Below are 23,797 nucleotides of genomic sequence, written 5' to 3'. Positions count from 1 at the left end.
AGAAACAAGCAAACCTGAGCGAATCCTTTTTAGTCAGCGAGAATGCTTTTGTCCCCATGGGTGCCTGTCTCTGTGACGTTGAGAGGCTTTGGCAGCAGAAGCAGAGGCCCCGCAGGCCTGTGAGAATGCGGGAGGGCTGCGTGTCTCCGTTTTCCTGGTCTTCCTCTGTCTCTCCTGGGCCTGTCTCAGGTCCCCCTAGCGGGCCCTGCATTTCTTGTTATCCCCTTTCCCCCTCTTCTCTCCTGCCTCCCTCTTTCCTTCTCCTTCCTCTTCCTGCAGATCTTTTCCTTCGTCTTCCTCTTTCCCTCCGTACCTTTGTCGTTGTCTCTCCATTTAGCTGTCTATTAGGAAGATTTGATGTTTAATGGGTTTATGGTCTCGGTCCTTAACTTTTAAAGTGGGTAATTGCATGGTCTATACTAAATTAAATTTATTAGCTTTTTACCTGTGTGCATATGCATATGCTATCTAAATGGAGCTTTTTTTTTTTTTTAATCCTCCACAGTTCATCTTCCAGTGGGGTTTTTTGGGGCTGTCTATGCATTTTGAATGTTGTGACAGTAGTCACTTTAGCGACTCTTTCAGCCAGCAGCTCTTTGGGAAGACTTATCCGTATCCGTTCAGCATAAGGTTACCCGGGAAGTATGAAGAAGGCCTGGTGCGCTGGGTCCTGGTGCAGAATCTGGGCTGGGTGTGATCTCTTAACCCATTCTGCCTGCTCCTCATCTTGGGCAGAACACAAACCGAGTCTGAGAGTCCTTCCTCATTATCCCTCCAGAGATACGATCGCCAGGGGGAGACCCGGGGGTCCCTGAGGAATCAACTTAGCAAGCTAGTTAGCTTGAGGGAAAAGTGGGATTCTGAGAGAGGATACTGTTTTGGTGAAGGGTCATAAAAACCTGTTGGCAATCACTGCAGGTTCCTAGTGAGGCGATGTGACAAACAGGGCCCGGAGTCAGTGGGGCTGAGAAGCATCGCAGAGCCCAGCCCATGTTCCAGAGGTGAGCTCCACGGGGGCTTTGCCTGACCCCGGGCACTCCGAACAGCGTCACTGGCAATTAGAAATCATTATTACATTGTGAGCTCCAAGCTTGACACATTTTGTTGATAGGACTCTCTTCCCTTCCGTTTAGGAAAAGAGCAGAAGAGGAGCGACGGCAGATTATCTGAGTATGTGTCAAATGAATGAGTGCATGCATATTTTATTCCTGTCCCATTGATGACACTTGGGCTAGACTTTAAACCCTGTGTCTTCCTGAGTCAGTACTCCTTTCCCTGGCATTTTCATTCCTCGGAGAATGAGGATACCAAAGAAGAATGTTTTTGTAGAGCTTTGGTCTCCTGGGAAAAGAAACAGATGACTGCAGGTAGGAGCAATCAAAGCAATGGCCCTTCGGGTTTCTCTAGCCATCTTTCTGGGAAGACCTCCACGCAGTTCCACAATGTCATTTTCTCACGCTTGTGCTTTTCCTGGGGTGAGGAGAGACCGGAAGCAACCTGATGCCTCCGTCCTCTGCTTCCCACTGTAACAGCCGTTTCTGAGCAGTGGCGACAGGGTCCCGAGTTGTAAACTCTAGTGGACATGACTCTCGCTTATTCAAAGCTTTGGTCAAATGGCTTGGGATCCCCCTGGGGCCAGGAAGGTGTCTCATGACTGATGGGTGGGCAGATCAGGTGAGTGGACTCTTAGGATGATTCTTGCCAGCTGTCCCGTTGGATTCACTGGTCAGTCTCCTCAGCACGTAGTATGTGAGGTGTTTCATATCGGTTGGGTTTGGTATTGCCGGAGAATAGAACCCGGAACTGTGGCATGTTAGGCAAGAGCTCTCCCGCTCAGCACAGCCTGTAGCTGTAGTCTTTGCATCTTTACCCTCCCTCTCCATCTCCTCGACTACCCATGAGTCTGTGCAAACAGAGCTGCTCTGTATCACATGCTCCTAACTGCATGCACCCCACAGGGGGCCCCCAGCCAATATCTACTCATCAGATTGAATCATCCCGGGTAAGGAAGCCGGCCGGGGAAGGGCCTCCGCCGGACCTACACACAGACCTCACTGGCATCTCTGTACACATGGACAACCCATCGAGACTCAGGCAGCCTGCGTCGCTCCACAGCCCTTCTGCCTTCATGCCTGCTCTGTCCCACAACTTGTCCAGAAGGCTGTCACCAGCAGCCATTAGACAAGACAAATGCGCAGCTCCTGCTCTCTGCTCCTCCCCCGGCCTGGGTCTGTGTGCAGCGAGCTGCAAGCGTGTTTATGCAGGCACAGTGTTACCACAGTGGCAGACCAGGCAGCCACAACTGTCCTGGCCAGGGCCAGCAGGGCAGAAGTTGGGGCCAGGGGGCATCTCCGTGACCATGCTTGAAGACAGGGGGATAGTTTTCCCCAAAAGAAAACTGGGAGGGAGGTAGATGATGCAGGGAGAGAAAGGAAACTTCAGAAGTGTAACTGGAAAGGCAGAGACCTTACACAGTGGCCAATGTATAAGGCACCGAATGTAGATGGAATTACTGGCTATGCCAGAGACTTGATTCATAGTTTTTTCCCCCTGCAAGGGTGCTCATGACCATTATTTAGCTGTGGGAGTATGAAAGATTACGGTAAGCCAGGCTGCGGACATCTAGCCATGAACACACATCAAGTAGCTCCAGCCCGGTGCTGAGTTGTAGGGGGACACGGACAGGAGCAGATGCAGCTTCTGCACGCATGGTGTGCTAGTGCCAGCAGCAGTCCATACCCAGGGACGTGAGCAGTGCCACACGGCACCGGGCAGCTTCCTTCTCCGCCTCCTTCCCCTTGCTGCTCTGTGGTCGGTCCACAGCCCATGCACTCAATTGGGAAATTGGCAACTTTGGTTTAGTTTCACCATCCTATCGCTTTCTTTCCCAATGTGGCCACCAGTACATTAACAACAATAGCAACAACACACACACACACACAGACACACACACACACACACATTTGGGCCAGGTGCCACTGGCTCATGCCTATAATCCTAGTGGCTTTGGAGGCAGAGATCTGGAGGATGGTGGCTTTGGTTTGAAGCCAGTTGGAACTCCGGGGTGTTGGTTTATGAACAGAAGAAGAGGAGAGAAGGGCGGTGGGGTGGTGGCCAGTCTGCACGGTGCCGTCTCCTCTTGCCCCGCCATCTTGAAGGAGAGTCATCCTTCCTGTCATCCTAGGTGAACCTGTACTTGGCTCCAGGATCTTTCTCCGTTTGCCTTTCTGCAGGGTGTATTCAGAGAATGCCCTTTCCGATCTGACGCAATCAGCCCTCCCTCCCCTCTGGCTCCTCCTTTCTGAGATGTCTCTGGACGGTGCAGTGCCCTAAATACTGCTCTGCTTCCAGGATGCTTTCACTGTTCCCCAACCTGCCACCCTCGAAAGCTGTGCCCCTCCCCAAGGGCTCTCGCAGGTCCTGAGAGAGATCTCCTAATTGCCAAGTTTCATGCAAAGCCCTCAGACCTTCTTTTATGATTCTAAATTATTTAGGTCCTCTGGCCTACCCATTGCTTCCTAATTTTCCCTCACATTCTCCCCCACGCATTGAGTCTCCAGGGTCTGAGCCTTGTTCCTCTGTTCCCCGTGGTCTCCTCTCTGACTGGATTCAAGCTGTCTGTTAGGTGGACCGTTCTCCCCGAAGATGCCCGGAGCATGTCCAGCCTGGGCTGTTGTCTAGAGAGCCAGGCACCAACGTTGTAAGAGAGCAGTGTGCCTCACACTTGATGATTTCTTTGTCTAAAGCTAGAAAAGAGCATCCCTTATCTCTCCCGTCCTCTGTTCTTTATCCAGGTCAGTGATGCCATCTTCTAAATGTAAGAGAGGCCCAGAGCCCGCATCCCAACACCCGCTCTGCACACTGCCCCCATTGATTGCTCTTCATTGACCCTGCCCCGTCTCTTTATCCTCACTTGCCTCTCATAGCCTAGACCATTAAAACAGCATCCAGAATGATCTTTCACATTTCCATTCTCTCCAGCGTGTCTCTAAGAGCGGTCACAGTGGATAGCAATGCAAATATCACAATGCCGTGTGTTCCTCTCACCTTTGGGGTACGACCACCATCCCAGCGTCCTAGAGAATCACACAAGCTCCTTTACCTCCAGCTCTCCCCCCGCCCCCCCACAGCTTCTCCTCCCTGGGCTTCCTGATGGCCTGGGGCATCAGCACAGGGCTTTCCTGCTGTTTCCCTCAGGGCCGCCTCTTCTGCAAGGCTGGCAGGTAGAAAGCATCTAGCATAGCTGCATTAGAGAAGTGCTTAAATACAGGAAGCCTGGCCCCTCCCCTGGAAGACTTTGGTTGCTCTTTGTGCTCCCTAGAAGTTTGTGATTCTCTTTCTAGAAGCACTTGCTTCATTGTCAGGCAGAGGTCTGGCTCACTCACCTGGTCTCAGGATGTTTAGGGGATGTTTTAGCCTTCCTTGGCCTGTGAATACCTGCTTCCTGGCAAAGATGTAGAACAAGTCCATGCTGTCACTTGCTGTGCTGGGTTTGTCTGTTTGCTTATGTGACTATGTTCTCCTCTGGACCCATGGAAAGCAAGGACAGATCCTATAGTTCTCTGTGTATCTAGTACCTTTATTCAGATAGATGGTTCGTTGTATTTGCTGGATGATAAAGGCATGAATGAGTGAATGAAGTATCAGTTACAAAGTTCAACACATAGTACTGAATGAATGGTGCAGACAATAAATGCCTTGGGGATCGGAGGGGGTTAGATCTGTGTAGCTGGAGGTGCTCGGGCCAGCTGGGGGGTGGGAGTGGAGTTGGGGCAGGGCAGGGTAGGATTTGGAAATGGACACAGGAAAGTGCGGAGCTTTCCAGGAAGAAGAGACGACCTAGATGCAAGAGCACAGGGCACGTGGCTGCTGTGTTCAGCGTTCAGCAGGGGTGACCCAGATCCAGCTAAGTGGCCACAGAATTGAGTAGAATGTGAGCCTGGCGGAGGCCTGTTGAGGCCAGGCCAATGGATGTGCAGTGGGAAGTGGTGTGTGTGCTGGTGTGTGGGCAGCTGCAGTGAGCAGGTGAGGAGGGGGGGGCGGGGTGTGGCGGTGATCTGGGAGCGGCTGGAGGGAAGCAGTGTTCCCCACCCCCACCCTTGCTTCCCCCAGGTCCCCAGTGACCTCCTAGAGGAGGACGGAGGGGCCCAAGGGGTGAGTGGGGAGAGGGCTAACAGTTCTGCCAGAAATTTGCACACGAGTAACTCTGCAATTAATTGATGCTGCAAAGAAAGGAAAGACTCCCATGATAGTCTATTCGATTTAGGATACAGAGTTTGGAAAGAACTCGGTTTGGGGGAGGGTATCTAGTAGCTGCTAGAAATAGGATATCTGGTAAGTAGATGCAAAATTGGCCTTGGAGACGAGAATTTTGGCTTTAGCAGCTTGGACCCTAGAGTTGAGAAATCACAGGGCAAAGGGCGGGTGGACTGGGGAATAGATCCAAATTCGGAGACCCCCAAAACTAGGCATTCATAGAAGAAGGAGGAGAGCCAAAGAAGAAGTTGGGAACCCTAATTCTAGTGTATCTGTACCCCTGGCAACCTTGGGGTGCTCAAGCTTTTTAATTCCAGCCATTCTATAGTAATATTTCAGTATAGTTTTAAGTTGTATTTTCCCTGATGACTAATGATGTTAAACATATCTTCCTCCCACCTATGTTACTTTTTCGCTGAGGTATCTATTCAAATCTTTAGCTTATTTTAAAACTTGGGCCATTTTCTTATTATTGAGTCTGCATATATACTATCTTCCTCCAGTCTGCAGCCTGCTCTTGTTTTTGTTGTTTTTTCCCATTGTATTGAGTGTTTTTAAAAGAAAAAGAGTATCTTTTACAGAACAGTTGTTTGTAATCTTTATCGAGTACCATTTACCAACTTTTTTACTTCATGGGATATGCTTTTGGTGTCATAGTTAAGTCTTTGTCTAACTCAAGATCATGAAGTTTTCTTCTAGAGGTTTTATACTTTTAGGTTTTACCTTTATATCCGTGACCTGTATTGTGTCCATTTTTACATATAGTATGAGACAGAATGTAAAGGTTTTCTTTCCTCCTAAACAAAACTATTCAAATGTCCCAGCATAATTGGGTCAAAAGTCTTTTTTCCCCCCACTGTACCTTTGTCAAAAATCATAGAAGTCTTTATCAGGACAGACATGTTGAGGGAATAGAAGTTGGCTTAGAATCCTACAAAAGCCGATGCAGAGTTGGCTTCAGCACTTGCAAAGCGTGTAGTTCTGCCGGATGAGGCACCAGGTCCGGGGATGGAAAGCACTGAATGGTGAAAGTTGAAGAATGAACTCATGGTGGAATGCGATGCCAGAGCTGTGCTCAGGGTGACTTCCTGGGGGAGGGGCTGTCTGAGGCAAGGGCTTATCCTGAGTGAGCCGGGTGAGAAACGAGGAGAGGGGAACGAAGATGCTCAGGCCTGCAGCCACCAGGGGAGTTTGTGGACACACAGTTTGCATTTGCACTGTGGGAGCTGCACTGTTGCCAGAAGTCTAATCTGCCGTACCAAGGTGTGCCATGCAGGTTGCTGGTGAGGGCTAGCGGTGCTGAGTGGCCACTCTGGCAGTTGTGTGACCAAAGACTGGTAGGAAGCAAAGGAAGTGGACTGGAGGCAGGAAACCAGGCCAGAGTAAGAGGTTGCAGGTGAGTAGCTGGAAGAGGAGAAGGAGGAGGAGGAGGAGGAGTGATGAGCGCTATTCAGAGGATGAGTGAGACACGAAAGGACTGGAGACAGGGCAAGGGTGCGGTGTCCGGGTAGTTGCTGCTTAGTAAAACCTCCCAGCCGGAAGCGTGGGAGGAAGGAAGAGGGCGATTTCGTTTGCACCTTGCTGAGTTGGACACGCTCTGTGGACGTTTACCTGGGACATCAGCCAGCTGTGGGCTCTACATGTTGTGTTTGCAGGGAGGCGGCTGCACATACCGGAGATTGTCTAGGAAGCGCCTGGAAATAAGAGGGCTCTGCAGAGAGCCAGAAGAGCCCTCCGGACTAAAACACAGGCAGAAGCGGAGCATCCCTGCAGGGATGATTGGACAAATAGAATCGTGGGTCAGGCACTGTCTCACGGAAGCTGGGGGAACTCAGGGGCCAATCACCATCCAGGATCAGCCCCGGTGGGGTTGAAGGCGTGTACTTACCCCGCACTGGGCCCTGGGGTGTGCAATGTCCTCCAGTCGAGGGATGAGCAGGAACGCTGGGTAAAGTGAAGGCACGGAGAGACAGCGCTGAGTGGAGGAGCCGGTGCCGGATGAGTGATGGGGCTGAGTGTGGAACCAGAGCTGAAGGACAGAGCAAGCAGCTGTGGGTCAGCTGGAGAGCAAAGCTAACCGGCTCCCTGGGGCTCAGGCCATCTTTTTTTCCCCTCTTGTTAGCACTGGGTTGTTATAGGCCAGGCTAAACAGCCGCAGGCGATGTTACAGACACTGCCTATAAAGGCTCTCCAGTGAAATCTCTTTATGCCACCCTTAAAGGAGCTGAGAGTTACGGAGGTGCCTGGAATTTTCAGCAGGAAGCCTCTGGAAAAGTCCAGGGATTTAAGCAGGCTGCTCTGCCAACCTGACAGGCCCAGGCTGTTGGGCATCTGTGGAGGGAGGACAAGCTCTCGTCCAGTTGGCCCGGGTGAGCAGCCAGCAGGAGGACATGGCCAGCCCCGGGTCCCCAGGACGTGTCGCTGGGTTCTGTCTTCTGTCCGGCACCCAGGACAGGGTCCTCCCATCCTCTACTGCTGGTGCCTCGCCCCTGGTGGCCTGGCACTGCTCACACGCTCAGCAGCCCTTTACTGTGGGTCAGTGAATGCCCAGCATCGTGCAGGTACGGAGATAAGTCAATCGTGGTCTACAGCTGTCTAGGGAGCAAGAGTTGACAGATAGGCACAAGGACGTGTTCAAGTTTCTCAAAGGAAGGGGAATTAATATGGGATAGGGAATCTAGGAAGACTTGAAGGAAGGGTTACTCGGGGCTCTTATTGTTATCATTGTCTTTGAGTAGCTGGACAGGGGGGTTCAATTCACCGTGTCAGTCACCCCTTTCATTTCTCTCCCCCATCCTGCCCGGCCCCACCCCTCCCCCCCAAGGGGCCAGGTTCCATTTTCACACATGTACGTTGGATATTGTAACTATTTCATCCTCCCTTGCACTTTCAGGGATCATTTCTAGTTTGTTATTGGGGGCTTTTCAGGTCCACAGAGCTGGGGACACACATGGGTACTGATGGACGCAGAAGTCCTCACCATGGAGGTGCAGAGTGGGGGAGCCATCAGGAAATCGAGGTGAAAGAACACTGGTGCTGGGGATGCAGGAGTGCTCCCTGGAATAGGGGAGTCTGAGGGAGAGGAAGAGGCATGGCCGGGAAAGGGGGTGAAGGAAGCATCGCATCAGCAAGCACACAGCCAGGGGACAGGCTTCTGTCACCATGCTATGGTCCCAGAGCAAGAAGAAGCTAGAGGGGAGGCCTGAGGGACTTCCAGCCTTCCCAGCCTGGGAGGTCCTGAGGTGGGTGGCAGGGCACTGGCCTTGCACCGGGCCCTGGCCCCAGCCGTGCTCATTAGGGCTGAGCTGCAGTGGGCAGAGCCGGGCCCCCAGCCCCAAGTCAGGTGCCTTCTCCAAAGCGGACACGGCCGCAGGCCCAGAACAGAGGAGGAGCCTGGGTTTGGGGGAGGCCCAGCACAGAGGGCACCCTTTCCTTGAGCTTCTGACCCCAGAGAGAACTGGTTGGCGTGCTCAGTGCTCAGCTGGGGGCGGGGGCAGGGTTGGCGAGAGGCTCAGGGTGAAGGCCGAGAACCCCCAGTGTCCTGGATCCATAAAGGGGTGTCGGGGACCCCCAGATGGGAGGAACTGGTGTGCACCGAGTCTCCGTGGCCAGAATGAAGGGAATGGACTGGACCCTGGTCTCTGCACACGTCTTCCTGTCTCAACCCCACCCTTACTGACACCCGGACCTCCCAGCCTCACAATGGCTGCTGGCTGGCTTCCATGGGAGCAGTCCCCAGGGCAGGAAGATGTGTGGGCTCGTGCCAGTCCTCATTTGGCAGAGGCTGGGAACTCTGAACATCCTGGCCTCACCCAGCCACAGGGCCTGGGGGACCTGTGCGGCCCCGAGCGTCCACTGCACATTAAGTCTCGAGCTCACCGCCCTCCTCCTTCCCTCTGCCCCCTCACTGGGACTGCTGGGGGAGAAGTGTGCTGTTGGCTCTCTGCCTGTTGGGGACCTGTCTCCTTGGTGTCCCCAAGAAAGCCCGAGTCTGCACCTTGCCCCTGGTGTCCGCAGCCGCAGAATCCGGTCCCCATGTTCAACCTAATTACTCTGATCCCACTTTGCTTGATGCCAACCAACCAGCCGGCTGAGCCTCTGCCCAGCCAGAGACTGAGCTCCGTCAAGAACTAAAACCCTAATGAGACACGGAGCCCAGAATGCCAGGGGGAGAGGGAGCCAGGCAGGATTGGAGGGTCTTAGAAAGTGGATGATCGCTTGCCAAATGAGCTCCCCGTGCAGAGTCCCGTCCAAACAAGCTTGTAGGGAGGGGAGAGGAGCCACGGAAGTTCTCTCATCCCCCGTCCCCCTGCCACGGTCCCCCTCCCACAAAGTGTGACTGTTGGCTGGGATCCTGCACATCTGGGTTTGTATGAACATGCTGTCTTAACCAGCTCAGGCTTCATAATTAGACACCATAGACCAAGTGGGTAAAACAGTGGGACTGGATTTCCCGCTGGTCTCAAGCCTGGGAAGGTCAAGATCATGGTTGTAGCTCGTTTGGTTTGTGGTGAGAGATCGCTTCCTGACTTACTAGTGGTTACCTGCTCCCAATGTTCTGACACAGAGAGGAAGGGAGCGGGGAGAGACACACAGAGAGAGAAAGAGACACACAGAGAGAAAATGGAGCCTCGTGGTTTCTTCTGAGAGGTGCACTAATCATAGGAGATCAGGGACCAGCTCTTATTTCCAATTACAGTCATGTTGGAATTATGGCTGCAACTCATGCGTTGGGGGTGGACGCCACCCATTGAAGTCTATAGCAAGCCCCTTGAATATGTCCTTCGCAAAAAGAGGACAGAGGGAACTGACTGGATCAGAACAGACCCTTGGAATTGCCTTCCTGCTGTGCGGCTGTGCATGCCTTCTTCCGTCTAGCTGTGGTCCTGCCCTTTGTATACTGGGTCCAGTGTGACTGAGTAACATAAACATGTCCAGGTCAAGACATTTCTGAGTTCCTCAGCTAAGTGGCAATGTGGGCATTGTATTAGTCAGCTTTCCTCCACCGTGACAAAACCCCTGAGATAAATCAACTTAAAGGAGGAAAGGTTTGCTGTGGTTCATGGGTCCAGAGATTTTCGGTCCATGATCACTTGGCCCTGTTGTTTCGGGGCATGCGTCAAAGCAGTGCATATGGCTGAAGTGCACAGCACAGGAAGCTGCTCACCCTAGTGTTCTCTAGGTGAGGGAAGGAGGGGCTGAGGTCCGGATACCTCCTAGGCCACGCCCCTAAGAACTAACTCCCTCCCGCTCCTAGGCCATGCCCCCAAAAACTAACTCCCTCCCACTAGATCCTCCACCTCCTAGAGGTTCCCACACTTCTCAGACGCCCTACAGGCTGGGGACCAGGCCTTGAGCGAGCATATGGGCCTTTGGGGGAACATTTAAGATTAAAACGATTAACAGGCATCTTCCGAGAGCTTATTAATTAATTTTTATTTTATTACAAATGGTTTGTTAAATATTTAGCAGGTTGTAAGTGGGGGAACTTGGCAATTGTTAGATCCCTTGCCCAAAGGGAATGATAACCATCTCCCATCTAAAATCTCACGGGGTGTAGAGGTGGTGTGGAGGACGCTGGGGAGTGACTGGGGGAATCCTGTCTGTCCAGGCTCCATCTGTGCTATGGTTCGTGCCTTGGGGCCCATGTGCCTTGTGCGTGCATCCTCCCCGCTCTGTCCTCCTCAGCCCAGGTCCCTGGGAAGATGGGTTTTCATGAGAACAGAGAGGAGCTGTGGTTATGACCACCTTCTTCCTCCAGCCATGCACTCGCTCTGAGAACGTGTGCAGGTCAGGAGATTTCTCTGACCCCCAATTTCTCACCTCCGTGTGAAGATAAAAGCCATCGTGCCAAGTTGTTCCGAGATTGAGACCGTGCTTGCTCAGCAGCTACACCCGCATTGTGGATGAACAAATATGTGCTGACGAATATAAAACAGCCATGTTGTGGATCCAGGGCCTTCCTGTGACAAGGATGGACGCCATCGCCAATTCCTGACATTCTAGATGCTTCTGTCTTGTGCTCTGCAGATAGCCTCACCATTTTTATTATGCCTCTGAGTGTGAAACATTTTCCCTATGTCAAATCTTATGTGGAACCCCAATATCTATTCTATATGGGTCATTGGGATAGGCGTGGAGATCGATACCCTCAGACACTGCCTCTATACTTCTTGAAGGAGCCCCAGGGGTCCACCAAGGAACACCATTTGAGAATCACTCTTCTACTCCCCATTCGGTTCTGGTACTTCCCTAAGCTGTCTTCCTGCAGACGGTTTTGGTTTCTCTTCATAGGAAAGCACCTTGTTCAGGTCTTGCTCCCAGAAGTCACCTCAGTGGAGGGTCTCTGTATCCCAAGCCTGTCAGTCACACGCAGTCCTTTGCTAGTTAATTCATGGCCTAGGTCTTGTGATGCACCTCCATCAGTTCATGGGTGGCTCCCAGAGTACATAAAATTTAGTCTTTATTACTCTGAGGCTAGGCATATAAATAAATCCACAAATCAGGGAAAGTACTTTGAAACGTTCTGTGTCCTGGTCTTTGATGTGTGTGAGGCGTTAAGCATCAGAGCAATAGGCAGAGAAGACAGCATGGGCCCCAGGCCACCTGTGCCACGGAGATTCAGAGGCTGGATATCACGTGTTTGTCTGCCTTGATTCCTCCTGTTTCCTTCAACTACTGCAGGATGAGTTGGATGTTTCTTTTTCTATAATGACTTCATTTGAGATATAATTTGCACACTTGTAATTAATTCACCCACCTGAAGTGTCCAATTCGGTAGCTTTTATTACATCCACAGAGCTGTGTTGCTATCACCACAGTCAATTTTAGAATATTTTCATCACCCTCTAAAGAAACACCTTACTCATTAGCAGTCACTCCTCTCTCCTCTGCCCAAGTCCCCTAACTCTAGATGACCATTAATCTGCTTTTTGTCTCTATGGGTTCACCTCAACGAGACAGTTTTCTTACAAATAGAACCAGCCAATAGAGCCTTTTGTGTCTAGTTCTTTTCACTTAGAATAATGTGTTCAAGGTCCATTCATGTGGTAGCATGTATAAATACTTTATATTGTCGAATAATCATCCTGTGCATAGAAAAGAACACATTTTACTTACCCATCAGTTGATGGGCCTTTGGGTTGTTTCTCCTTTTTGGTAGTTACAAACAATGCTGCTATAAATGTTGGTATAAAAGCTGTTGTGTATGGATTTTTATTTGTGTAACTTCTTCTATCAAGAGAATTAGGAATTTCAGTAGTGGATGTATGGAGTGCCCACAACATGCAGGATGTTATGTTTGAGCATGGATGAATGCATGCATTTGCCCTTCACCGTAGCCGGAGGTGACAACACTGAGGTCCACTCCCTAACCGGACAGGCCAAGCCCAGTCTCCGAGCTGGCATCCCACGTGCCCTGCAGAGCCCTGAGGCTGGGCGAGTCACCCACACTGATTGTTACTCTGGTTAGGTTCTATAGGATGGGGCCACACTGGGCTGAGTCTCCTGCAGCCGTGTGAACTGCCCATGCTGTGTCTAGTGTGCATCAGAGCTGCGTGCCAGCAGCCAGCAGTATCCAGAGTCGCTCCACACTCCCCTAGTACAAGCCTCCTCCGCGTCTCTCTCACCTTGGGAAGTTGCTCACCAGGCCCTGAAGCCAATTTTCCAGGGACAGCTCACAGGTGTCCAAGGGGTAGGACCCCTGGTGGCTGGTCATGGCATTACAGGGTTCCTAAGGCACCTGGCCTTTCTCATAAGCACCTCAAGCCCATCTTGTTCCCTGATGTCACCTTGGAGGGACGTTTAAGTGTCCTCAGGTGTGTCAGTCACACGGTCATGGGCCTTTGGCCACCCCCGCAGGTGGCTGGTCACTGCAGGTGTGCACAGACTTGGCTAGCTCATTCCCAGACGCTCACTTTATGGCCGAAGTCTTGGGCTGCACCTCCATTGGCCCCCTGAGCCCAGGAAATTTGTTTTTGACTGTTCTATGAGGTTAGGCGTATGCATATATTTTCCTGACTTGTGGAAACCAGCAGAAGTGCTTTGTAGTCTTCTGTGTCTTGGTATTTGATGTGTGAGATGTAAGTGTCAGAGCACTATGCAGAGGAGACAGCATGGGGGCTGGGCCACCCTGCCGCAGAGATTCAGGGCTGTATGTCACAGGAGTCAGTCTGCCTTCAGTCTCCATGTTTCCTTCAGCTTCTGGCAGATGAGTTGTGTATCAGAATCCACTGCTCCATCTGCCTGCAGACCCTGAAGGTTTTTGTGGAGAACTTGGCTTTGGGGATAATGCTGAGGTTGTCAAGGTGGAGAGGGAATTGGGGAGTTGCCTAGAAAGGAAGCTGGTAGTGCCGGGGGTGGGGCTGGAGAAAGAGGCGGGGCAACGGTGGTGGGTGTGGTACCAACTGTCTCCATGTGGTTGCCTGCCCACAGCTGCTATCTTGGACGACCCCATGGAGTGCAGCAGAGGGGAGCGGCTCTCCATCACCCTGGCCAAGAACCGCATCAACCGCGCTCCCGAGAGGCTGGGCAAGGCCAAGGTCGAAGTGGACATCTTTGAGCTCCTCAGAGACAGCGAGTACGAGACCGCAGAAACCAGTACGTAGAATGGACAGGGCCAGCAGAAGGGCCGGTGGTGTGAGCTGTCCCCAGTGCCAGCCCCTGTCAGAGATCTCCACAGGGAAGGGAGAGAAACATGCACCAGGAGCTTCCTGAGAGGCTCTCGGTCTAGAGGAGAATTCTGGGTTTTCTGGTGAATCTTATGTAAATAGAATGAAGAACCGCATACTCAATCATTCATTCACTCATCCATCCACCAGTTCATGGCTTTATTACACTGGTTCATCTCCTTCACATCTTGCACGCAAATACCTGAATGAAATCTTGGGTGTGACTGCAAATTGTGGCCTGTTCTATATGGTTGGTTTAGCCATTGCTCATCTGATAGTCTTTCTTTCTGTGTGCTATGGGCAGTGTTGTGGGAAGAAACTGGGACTTAAGAGTCTGGCCACTTTCTCTGGACAGATCATGTTATTCTTTCTGTACCTGAGTTTCTTCATCTGTAAAATGGGAGTGTTAGGCTCCACTTTGGAAGTCTTGCAAGTTGGTATGAGATTTAAATTACTTAAAATATAGAAAATCCTCAGCTGATTGATCTTTACAGACATAAGCAGTAACTTGCTCCAGACATACACAGGGCAAGCCTACGTAATTCTAGGCACTGGTTTTAATTTTAACAAAAGACTGAGAGCTGAATGTCATTTTCTTCATTTTAGAAAAAAAAAATTAAAGCTCACAGGTATTTTGAATAATTTGCCTAACCACAGCGCTAGTCAATGGCTGAACTGGCCGTGGTCCTGACAAATTCTGTGCATATGACCCTTGTAGGCCTTGTGTTCTCTGACACGGGGCTTGGTGACTTTACAAGGCCCAAGTGTGCAGGTGGATGTAGCTAAGCTGGGGATGGACAGCTGTGGTGTAGAAGGAACATGAAGGGGCCGTGTTGGTCAGCGTTTCTATCCTTGAACGATTGACCCCAGTGCTTTGGGCTATGGAGACTTGCTCACCTCATGGTGACTGAGAAGCACACAGAAGCAGGAAGAGGATGGGCCGGGGTCCCAGCATCCCCTTCAGAGACACGCCCTCACCGCCTAACTTCCTTCCACTAAGCCCCACCCACTAAAGGTTCCATCACCTCCCCGTGGGCACCACAAGGGCTCCTCAGCCCAGGCAGACACGGAACACTCCCTTCAAAGAGTCTTCCTTTCTCAACCCACCTCTACCTTTAGTGGCCCTCAATGGCAAAAAGAAAAGAAAAAGTTAAGTATGCCAGATATATCTGGTCTTCCAAATGAAGGTCTGGCAGTGCTGTGCCCTGGGCTGTTATGGGGTTGACAGAAAAGACATCCACCCCCAGGCATTGGTGGCTCACACCTATAATCCTAGCTACTCAGGAGGCTGAGATCTGAGGACCACAGTTCAAAGCCAGCCCAGGCAGGAAAGGCCATGAGACTTATCTTTAATAAACCATTAGAAAACCGGAAGTGGTGCAGTAGTGCTCTAATAGTAGAGCACTAGCCTTGAGCTGAAGAGCTGAGGGACAGTGCCCAGGCCCAGAGTTCAAGTCCCATGACCAACCAACACAAAAAGACATTCACCCCAGCCAAGATATTTGGGGGGGATGGCAGTGATTCTGGTACCCACCAACTTCTTCTTCTTCTTCTTCTTCTTCTTCCTCTCTCTCTCTCTCTCTCTCTCTCTCTCTCTCTCTCTCTCTCTCTCTCTCTCTCTCTCTCTCTCTCTCTCTCGTTCTTTAGTGTTCTTTACCATTGGACCCAGTGTCTCCCCTCCCTTCTGGCTGTTTTCCCTAACTTATTGGCCTCCCAGGCTTGATTCAGGAGATGGGTTTTGCAGTCATTGTACTTCTGGTGTAGTTCTGGACAGCATGCATTGGGAACGGTGTGGAATCAGGGTAGACAGCACCCCTTCAGACAGCTTGCAGTCTCTCCTGAGTGCCCCATTCAGTGCCTCATACCCCAGGTCCCCACATTTGGTGTTCTGATTGGTCCAGCTCACCTGCTATAGGCATTGGCCAGGCTGTCTGCTGACTTCTCAGCGGGCAGTGTCCACTCCTGGTCCAGTTGTTATCACTGAGGATGTCTTATAAGTATAGAACAAGGCCATTCAGGTCAGGATTTATGGACGGAGATTGCTCCCAAAGAGGCTGTGGCATAAAAACACACCAAAGTAGTTGTTCATTTATTCACTCAATCAGTTAGTCAATAAATATTTGATGAGAGTTTATTGTACTTGATTCTGGGACAGTGAGGACGGAGCAGGGAGCAAACAAATGTCTGAGTTGATATGGATGCTAATTCCTCCATCGGGAAGACTCAGATGGTCCAAGATCCCCCAAAGAAAACCACAAGTACCAAGACAGCATTGAGTCTAGTCTGGCTGTAGGCTTTATTTCTGTCTCAAACCAGGCTTAGATTTCCAAATAGCTCTGTGCCCATATGTTGTTGAAAAAAACAGCTCCTCCCTCATTTTCTTCCTTTCTCTGGGGCTTCCTTGGCAGAGCGAGTAGTGCATATTTGCCCATTGCGGACGGTGTCATTAGGAGGTGTAAATTTCCTCTTCCAGTGACCCAGGCAGCCCGACTCAGTAATGTCAACACATCTAAAATATTAAGCTGGATGGATCAGGGGAATAAAGGAAATGGATGTCTTTACTTCACATTGCAGGGCTGTGGTTATCTTTTTGATGTCCCTGTTTTAGGTGCCAGATATTTTATGAGCAGGTAGCCCTCCGTTCAGCTTTTACATCGCAGGGTGTTTGTGCTGTGACTAACTAGCATTTGGGAGAAAAGAAGGTTTTGGAATCTTTCTCCCCCGAAGTCCCTTTATCTGAAAGCCAGTCTGCTCACACCGCTCATTTGTAGACTGTTCACAGAAAGTTCTTGGAAAGAAAGCTCTTCCTCTGCAGTATAGGAGGGCAGATGGGTGGTGGTTCTGTGCTGTTGGCTAAAGCAGGCTTGGAAGGGACAGGAGGCAGGGTACCACGGGAAGGAGCCAGGGTCATGAATTTTAGAGTCAGATTAACCAGGGTTAAAACCTGGTGATTCCATTGATCAGAGGTGTGGCGTGGACCGGGTGTTTAGCCATTTCACGCCCCAGCTGCTTCGCGTGTCAGATGAAGGTGGTGCTGATGTGAGCACACAGCAGGTCCGCAGCAAGGGCAGGCCTGGCTTCGGCCTTGGCTCTTGTCCCTCCCCCCAGGGCTGAGCCGGGGCGGGGGGCACTCTCCTCACCTCTTCTGCTCTCTCTCCTGCTTCAGGGTCTAGCCATCCCATTGGACAGCACTGTCTCCCACACCCTCCCTGGATGGCTTGCATCCGGTCAACATCGAGAGTAAAAGGGCCCTTCCCTTCCCTTTCCACTTCCTTGGCTTCTCAGAACCTGACAGCTTCGTGCCTGTGGAGGGTGCGGTGGGCCACCTCACACCAGCTGCCGCTCCGAGCCGCGGCCCTTGGTACCTCCCTGCAAGCCGTGTGCCAGGGCCAATTTGCACTGTTCATTTAAAACCAGGACAGTGGCCCTCGGGCCCTGGGCAGTTCCCTCAGTCCCGTGCTCGTCACCTGGAGGCCTGGGACTCTGATTCAAGGGGGTGAAAGAGACGAGGTGGTGACGATTCGGCTTGCGGAAAGCAGAGGCTGCGGTTGAAGTTGGGGCTGGAACGATCCAGCGGGGGAGGGGTTCCACAGCGCGTGAGCTCCTCACCTTTGGGATAGGGCAAGCGAGTGCCGGACGGCAGTGGTTATTTCAAGAATCAAAGATGAGGGAGTGCAGAGGAAGCAAAGACGCTGGAGACGAGAGGTCACCCCTCACTGACAGTGGCACAGGAGGCGGGGAGAGGGAAGGTATCACACCGGCATTAACTAAGAGCCAACCTGGACACGGGAAAGATGGGAGGAGAAAGCCAAGGCCTGTTCTGTCTGGTTCTAGTAATTTCCTCTAGAGCATGAGGGGTCACTCACAAAGCTTCCCCCGGGTCCCTCTGGGATTCATCCTCTGCCCTTCCGGAACTCCTGCCTCGGGCTGTTAGATGTTTGACTCCCCAGCTGGGCCCACTCGCAGGGCGCACAGATCTGAAATGAAAGGGCCCCTCCCGCCCAGCCCGCCTTCCTCCCTTCCCATCTTTCTCCATCGCAGCCTTCCTTTCGCAGGGAACCCCCACAGGGCTCGTACTCCCCTATTTCATAGATCGCTGTGTCTCCGGCAATGAGCATGTTAGAGCTGAACTAAATGCCACCCCTCTACCACCCAAACGCCTGGAGGCACCGGCCTGCTGCCACCCAAGCCAGTTTAAGGCTTCATTGACTGCAGAAGCCGAAGCCTGGCGGTCCACCCCCTGCCTTCCCCTCTGTGGGCCGTGAATGTTGGGGTGTGGCGATGGGTGAGCGAGCCTCACGGGAGAGTTTCCTTGAGCAGGGGTGAGGGCCGGGGTGGGCAGCGTAGGCCCACACTCACTCTGGGGCTGGCATCAACTGGATGCACCCTGCGGCGGCTCTACGCCGGGCCTACACTCTGTTCCTCCATGTCCTTCTCAGGGAATAATTTAAGTCCTCTCCAAATGGGAACAGTTAGGATCCTCAGTGCCCAAGGTCTTGACGCCCCTCAGGCCTCGCCGTGGGCTGCAGGGCCTCCGCCCTCACATGCCCCCTTCCCTGGCCAGTGGCCGCATGTCCCATCCACTCAGCCCGCTGTCCACCCACGGACAGGTGTGGACCGAAGGTGCTCGAGCAGCTTTGGCACAGATTGGGGAGGGTGTGGAGCCAGGGCCTCGGGCGGTCAGCACACCCCCTCCATCCTCACTGCGTGGCGTATAACCGGGCACAGAGAGGGGCCTTTCTCGTGAAGTGTCTTTGTGCAAAGGACGCCGAGTTCTCCCGGTGTTCTCTGTTGCTCGTCTCTGTCAGCCCCGCGAAGCGGTGATTGTTTACCACCTGGGCTCTGTGAGCGGCTCAACCAGTGCCACCTTGTCAGTCACAAGGACCTGCCTTTCATGGTTCCTGGGGTGCACTCCTGTGGACAGTGGCCGCGTAGCCAGCCCCTCCCAGCCTGGCTGCCCCTGCCTCAGCCGCTCCTGCGGACTCTCCCCGTCCAGCCCAGCTCCCTGGGGGCACGGGAGCCAGGGGGAGGTGGCCTTCGGGAGGAAAGCAGTCCCTCCTGTGGCTTCAGCGCTCCATCCTGACCGTCTATTCCAACGTCTGCTTTCCACCGCTGCTTTCCTGGTGGCTGGAAAAGTTTGTTGCCATGGCAATGTCACTCCTGTCTCCGGCTCCCTCTCCTGTGGTTCCCTGGAAGCAGAGGTGAAGTTGGCTGCCTCCCCTTTGTCTCCCCCTCAGCCCACGCAGGAGGCTTTGCCTGTGGACCCAGGGCTGGGAGCTCTGGCGTGGAGGCACGGTGAAGATGGGCCCCACTTGGACAGGGCAGGCCTCCAGCACAGGGAGTGAAAGGCTACCCAGCCCCCCACCCCCACCCCCGGTTCCCAGCAGCCCCTGGCCATGGCTGCTGGTAAGTTGATCGATCTGGTTCATTGGACACTTTGAGATTATTTCAGTTCAGTCCAGCACATAGCTGCAAAGCGATTTCTTTTTCTCAGCATGAACATCCGGGGTCCCTGTCCTTAAGGAGTTTAGGATCCAGTGAGGGAAACAGACACTTGAACCCAACTGCAGGGCCGGCCCAGGCCCACAGGTCTTGGGGCCTGGTGTGTTTAGAATCTAGAACTTTTGAGACAATGGAAATGTCATGTGATAAAATCTCTAGTAGTGTCCCATACTCCAAAAAGTGCATGCTTGTCTTCTGAGAGCTATGTATTGTTATCACTTGAGTACCCCCTATCCAGAGTACAGTATTTACATATTCAGGGTGGAGGGAGTGGACTTTGGAAGATTTGCATAAACTGGCTGAGCATCCCTAATCCCAAACTGGAAATCCAACATCCAGAACATTTTAAGTGTCACATTAGCACTCAGAAAGTTTCGGTTTGGAGTTTGGAGTTTGGGATTAGGGACAGTTAACCGATAAATGGCTTCTACATCTCTTTAGATCCGATTTTGCCATCAAACGAGTTTGATGAGAAACATCCAGTTTCTGAGTCTCTCGAAGTGTGACGTTCTTTAAGGAAGAACTCATTTTGGGGAGAAATGGATCAATAAGAGGTTGCCAAGCAGAAGAGCAAAGATTGGGTATTGACCATGGTTGACTGGGGGTGCTTACGAACCCCTTCTCAGGAAAAAAAATGCTTTAAAATGAATAAAATAGAATGAGCCAGATGGCCACGGGAACCATTTGTGTAGAAATGCAGTTAAACTACTTTAAAAGCAAAGTATTAATGTCTGGGCTTCCTTATTAATGCATGAAGTCACCAAGTCCAGAACTGAGTCTAATTGGTAGACTGATTTTTGAAGTCGTAATGGAGATAAATGGCATCTTAGGGTGTCTGTCGCGCTGTGACATGATGCGAAAGCACTGTGATTGCTGTTGGTAACAGTCGTGGTTAGCGGTGATTGTACATGCCCTGTGGTTTATTGCCTGTAGTTGACACGGAACGAAATACATTATTTCAGTGAGTGTTAGAATCTTTCCCAGATGTCTGCCCAGGGACCCCCTGCTGAGGCCAGGTAACCACGTGGACGCAGGCTCAGGGAGGACCTTCTAGGTGGCCCCTGGGAGCAAGGGGGCTGGGGAAGCAGAGCCCTTGGCTTTTACTCATCATCTGGAGAAATTTTTCTATCGTGGCATTATATTCCTTACAATAAATCATAAAAAGAATACGTGCAGAATACAGAAAAATGAAGAAATAGGGGGAAGAAATGGGTCCTCAGGTCCCAGGACATTGCTGCAGACATCTCAGTTCGTTGGCGTTCCCGGGAGTCCGTGGGTGAAGAGCTGGTGCTGGGGTTGGGCTGGGGGGATGAGCGGTTGAGTCTTCACCCTGCTCTTCAGTCTTCAGATCTTGTGAAATGACAATGACGGTAATAGAGCCACTTGCATCAGGTTATTTTCAGAATTAAATAACTTTCCTGAGCAGGGCCAGGATGGGCCATAATTAGTGTTCCATAAATATTGGCTTTAATCATTTCATTTTCCGACTGTTCCTTAAGGCATAATATTCCCTGTATTTGCCTTGTGGTAGCCCTCATAGAGATATGCATATAATTTTATGTCTTGCTTCTTTCTCTTAATATTGTTGCATAAATATTTTTAATGCGATTATAAACCGTTTGTGTGCATTTTAAAGGCCGAAGTAACATTCCATTTGGGCCTCTGACTCACACTTCTCCCTGGGATTAGATACTGAGTTTATCTCCAGCTTTGGGTGCATCGCAGTGCTGCTTCAGGCATAGACTTGAGCCCGTGCTCCGTGCTGAGGTCACACAGGGAGACAGGACAAGTGCTGCGCATTAGGAGAACACACAGGTTGGTATTTTAGGATTGTGCCTTTTCTCGCTGCTTGGAGAGGGACTTGGAAATGGAGAATCCTGGAGACAGAGAGGCTCAGTGAGGTGAAGGGGAGCCAACCAAAAGTCGGCAGTGAACACAGGAGCGGGGTGTGGCTGGGGATGGTCAGGTTGGATGGGTGGGACCCGGCCCGATGAGTGGGGAGAGGTGAAGAAGCCTGCAGGGTGACTCTGGCTTTGACCTTGAGCGAAGGACAGCAGCCAGGTTAGGAGCATTGGCTGCGATGCCCCAGTAGATCTGCAGAGTGCAAATCCAGCTCTTCCCTGGAAGTACCTGCCTGAGCTTGAGCGAGTTTCTCGCATTTCCGCAGCCTCCATTTCCCCATCTATAAAGTGGGGATTAAAAAAAATGAACCTTTGTCATAAAAAAATGTAAGATCAAATGAGACTGAAAATGCATAGCAAATACAACGTAGTGGGGAGAAGAACTGGGCAGCGTGCAGGGTGCCATGCTGAGCGCTCTGTGTGTGGTACATCACGCTGATGCTCACAGCACCTCTGCAGGAGAGCGTCTGGTAGTAGGCGAGTTTTATAGGTACATAGGCTTGCCCTGAGATGCCCAGGAACGTCTTCAAGTCCTCAGAGCTAATAGGCATTGGCATGGAAACTTAGGCCCAGAGTGCCTGGCATCTGTGTATCACGGTCTAAAGGCAGTGCTGCCCGCTAGCCATATTGACTGCAGGAGGACAGGGGAAGCCCTGTGGTTCAGCAGGTAGGTGGAACTTGATCCCCTAGCCCAGGGCATGGGTTGGAAGGCAGGAGCCATTCCTGTGGGAAGTGGGGGTGAGCTTGCCCAGGGAGAGGGAAGCATGAATTTAGCAGTGGGGGAAGGAAGCGATGGTCAGAGAGCTGGATGGAAGTCAGGACTGCACAGGGTGATGAAATCCAGGACAGCAATGCAATCAGCACATCAGACGCTGCAGAGAGAGAGAGAGATGAGGACCAGGAACAGGTCACGGTGACCCCGGAGAAGGCCGATTCAGTAGAACGAGGTTGGCAGGGAGATGCCGGCTCCAGGGGGAAGGTAAGCGCTGGCTGCAGGGAGCGGTGCTGGCAAATCCCATGGCCAGGAGCGTGGAGACCGGACGCTGAGGCGAGTCCGGAGGCTGGAACCCCGAGGCTGGCTCTGGCCCTGACTTGGCTGAGTATCTCTAGAATGCCCGTCCTCTACTGGTCCAATCAGGAGGGGAGACCCCTTGCTGAGGCTGTTCTGGGGATGTGGGAAGGATGAGGAGTTGAAAGCACCTGTCAGGCAGGAGAGTGCTAAGCCGGCTGCGTGTCACTCACGTGGAAATAGCACGTGCTCTGCAGAGGCCCTCTTATCACGGAGACCTCGGAGATGTCCGTCTCTGGTTCTGACGCCTCCGTACAGCCGAGACCCCCTGGGGCGCCCCCTCCGCCCACAGCCCCGCAGTCAGCTAACTCCGTGAGGCTCTAGGTTCCTTGAGGAGCTTCAGGCCGAGCAGAGACCTTGCAGGTCTGCCGTTGATGTGGTAAATGGCAGCTCTGGGATTTGAACCCCCCTGGCATTTTACCATCTCACCATCTGAATCTCGCTCAGGTGACCGCTTGGTGGTCTGGGCGGTGGCAAGGATGCACACGAGTAGAGAGAGAATCCAGGCTGCAGATGGGGTTTTGTATCTGTCTCCATAAACCACCGTGCACACTCCTGGCCTGGAAAATGGCTGTACCTGACCCATAACGTCAGGAAGAGGACAACGTGTGTGGAGCCATGCGTCTGCCTTTGGTAGACAAGGACATCACACATGATAAGGGACTTCAGTGTATATTCTGAGGGACAGCACCTAACTTCCAGTGCCAAGTGAATGTGTTTTCTATACTTTTTTTTCTTTTGGGGGGCCTAGTACTGAACTCAGGGTTTGGGTGCTATCCCTGAGCTTTTAGCTCAGGATTGGCACTCTATCTCTTAAACCACAGTTTCATTTCTTACATTTTGCTAGTTGATTGGAAATAGTCTCACAGACTTTCTTTCCTGGGCTGGCCTTGAACTGTGATTCTCAGATCTCAGCTTCCCGAGTAGCTAGGATTACAGGTGTGAGCCACCAGCACCGACTCAACTCTATTATTTTAAAATACTGAATTTTTTCTCCTTCTCTTCTGGCTGTCTCATCCATCCATCCACCCACCCACCCACCCACCCATCCATCCATCCATCCATCCATGAACATGAGCTAGCCTAATATCTAGAAAACATTGTACTAGATGCTGGGGAAATAACAGGTGTCTGTTTAGAAGTGAAGGTGTCTCTGTGCTTGTCTGGAAGTAGCTTGAGATCGGTGAAAGGAGAACTCAAACAGCAAAGCAAAGTAGATGCAGTTATTTACTAAATATCTTAGAACAGAGGGACAAACCAGGGATTTGGGGGGCGCCAGGCAGGGTTAATTTCACCAGAGGAGCCCAGGAGAGTCTGGGAGGAATAGGGCCTGGCAGGTGAGCGAGTGTCTAAAGTGAGCAGCGAGGGGCATCTGCCCAGCAGAGGAAGGATGAGGTCTC

The 23,797-nt window shown here is 51.8% G+C and overlaps 1 protein-coding gene across 3 annotated transcripts in view; it reads left to right on the top strand.

The window, feature by feature from the left end:
- LOC138810355 (glutamate receptor ionotropic, kainate 4) overlaps nucleotides 1-23,797 on the top strand; it is a 301,458-nt gene that overhangs the window by 165,491 nt on the left and 112,170 nt on the right. For 2 of the 3 annotated variants that reach the window (XM_069997405.1, XM_069997403.1), the window contains exon 4: nucleotides 13,690-13,854. In XM_069997405.1, coding sequence (XP_069853506.1) covers nucleotides 13,690-13,854 — 165 coding nt within the window. Of the gene's footprint in view, nucleotides 1-13,689; nucleotides 13,855-23,797 lie in introns of those variants that run through there. The other variant, XM_069997414.1, reaches the window with a different exon arrangement.

Source organism: Dipodomys merriami, unplaced genomic scaffold (assembly GCF_024711535.1).
Source record: "Dipodomys merriami isolate MVZ:Mamm:240054 unplaced genomic scaffold, mDipMer1.0.p SCAF_103, whole genome shotgun sequence".
Classification (NCBI taxonomy): Eukaryota; Metazoa; Chordata; class Mammalia; order Rodentia; family Heteromyidae; genus Dipodomys; species Dipodomys merriami.
This window is presented reverse-complemented; position numbering and strand designations above follow the sequence as displayed.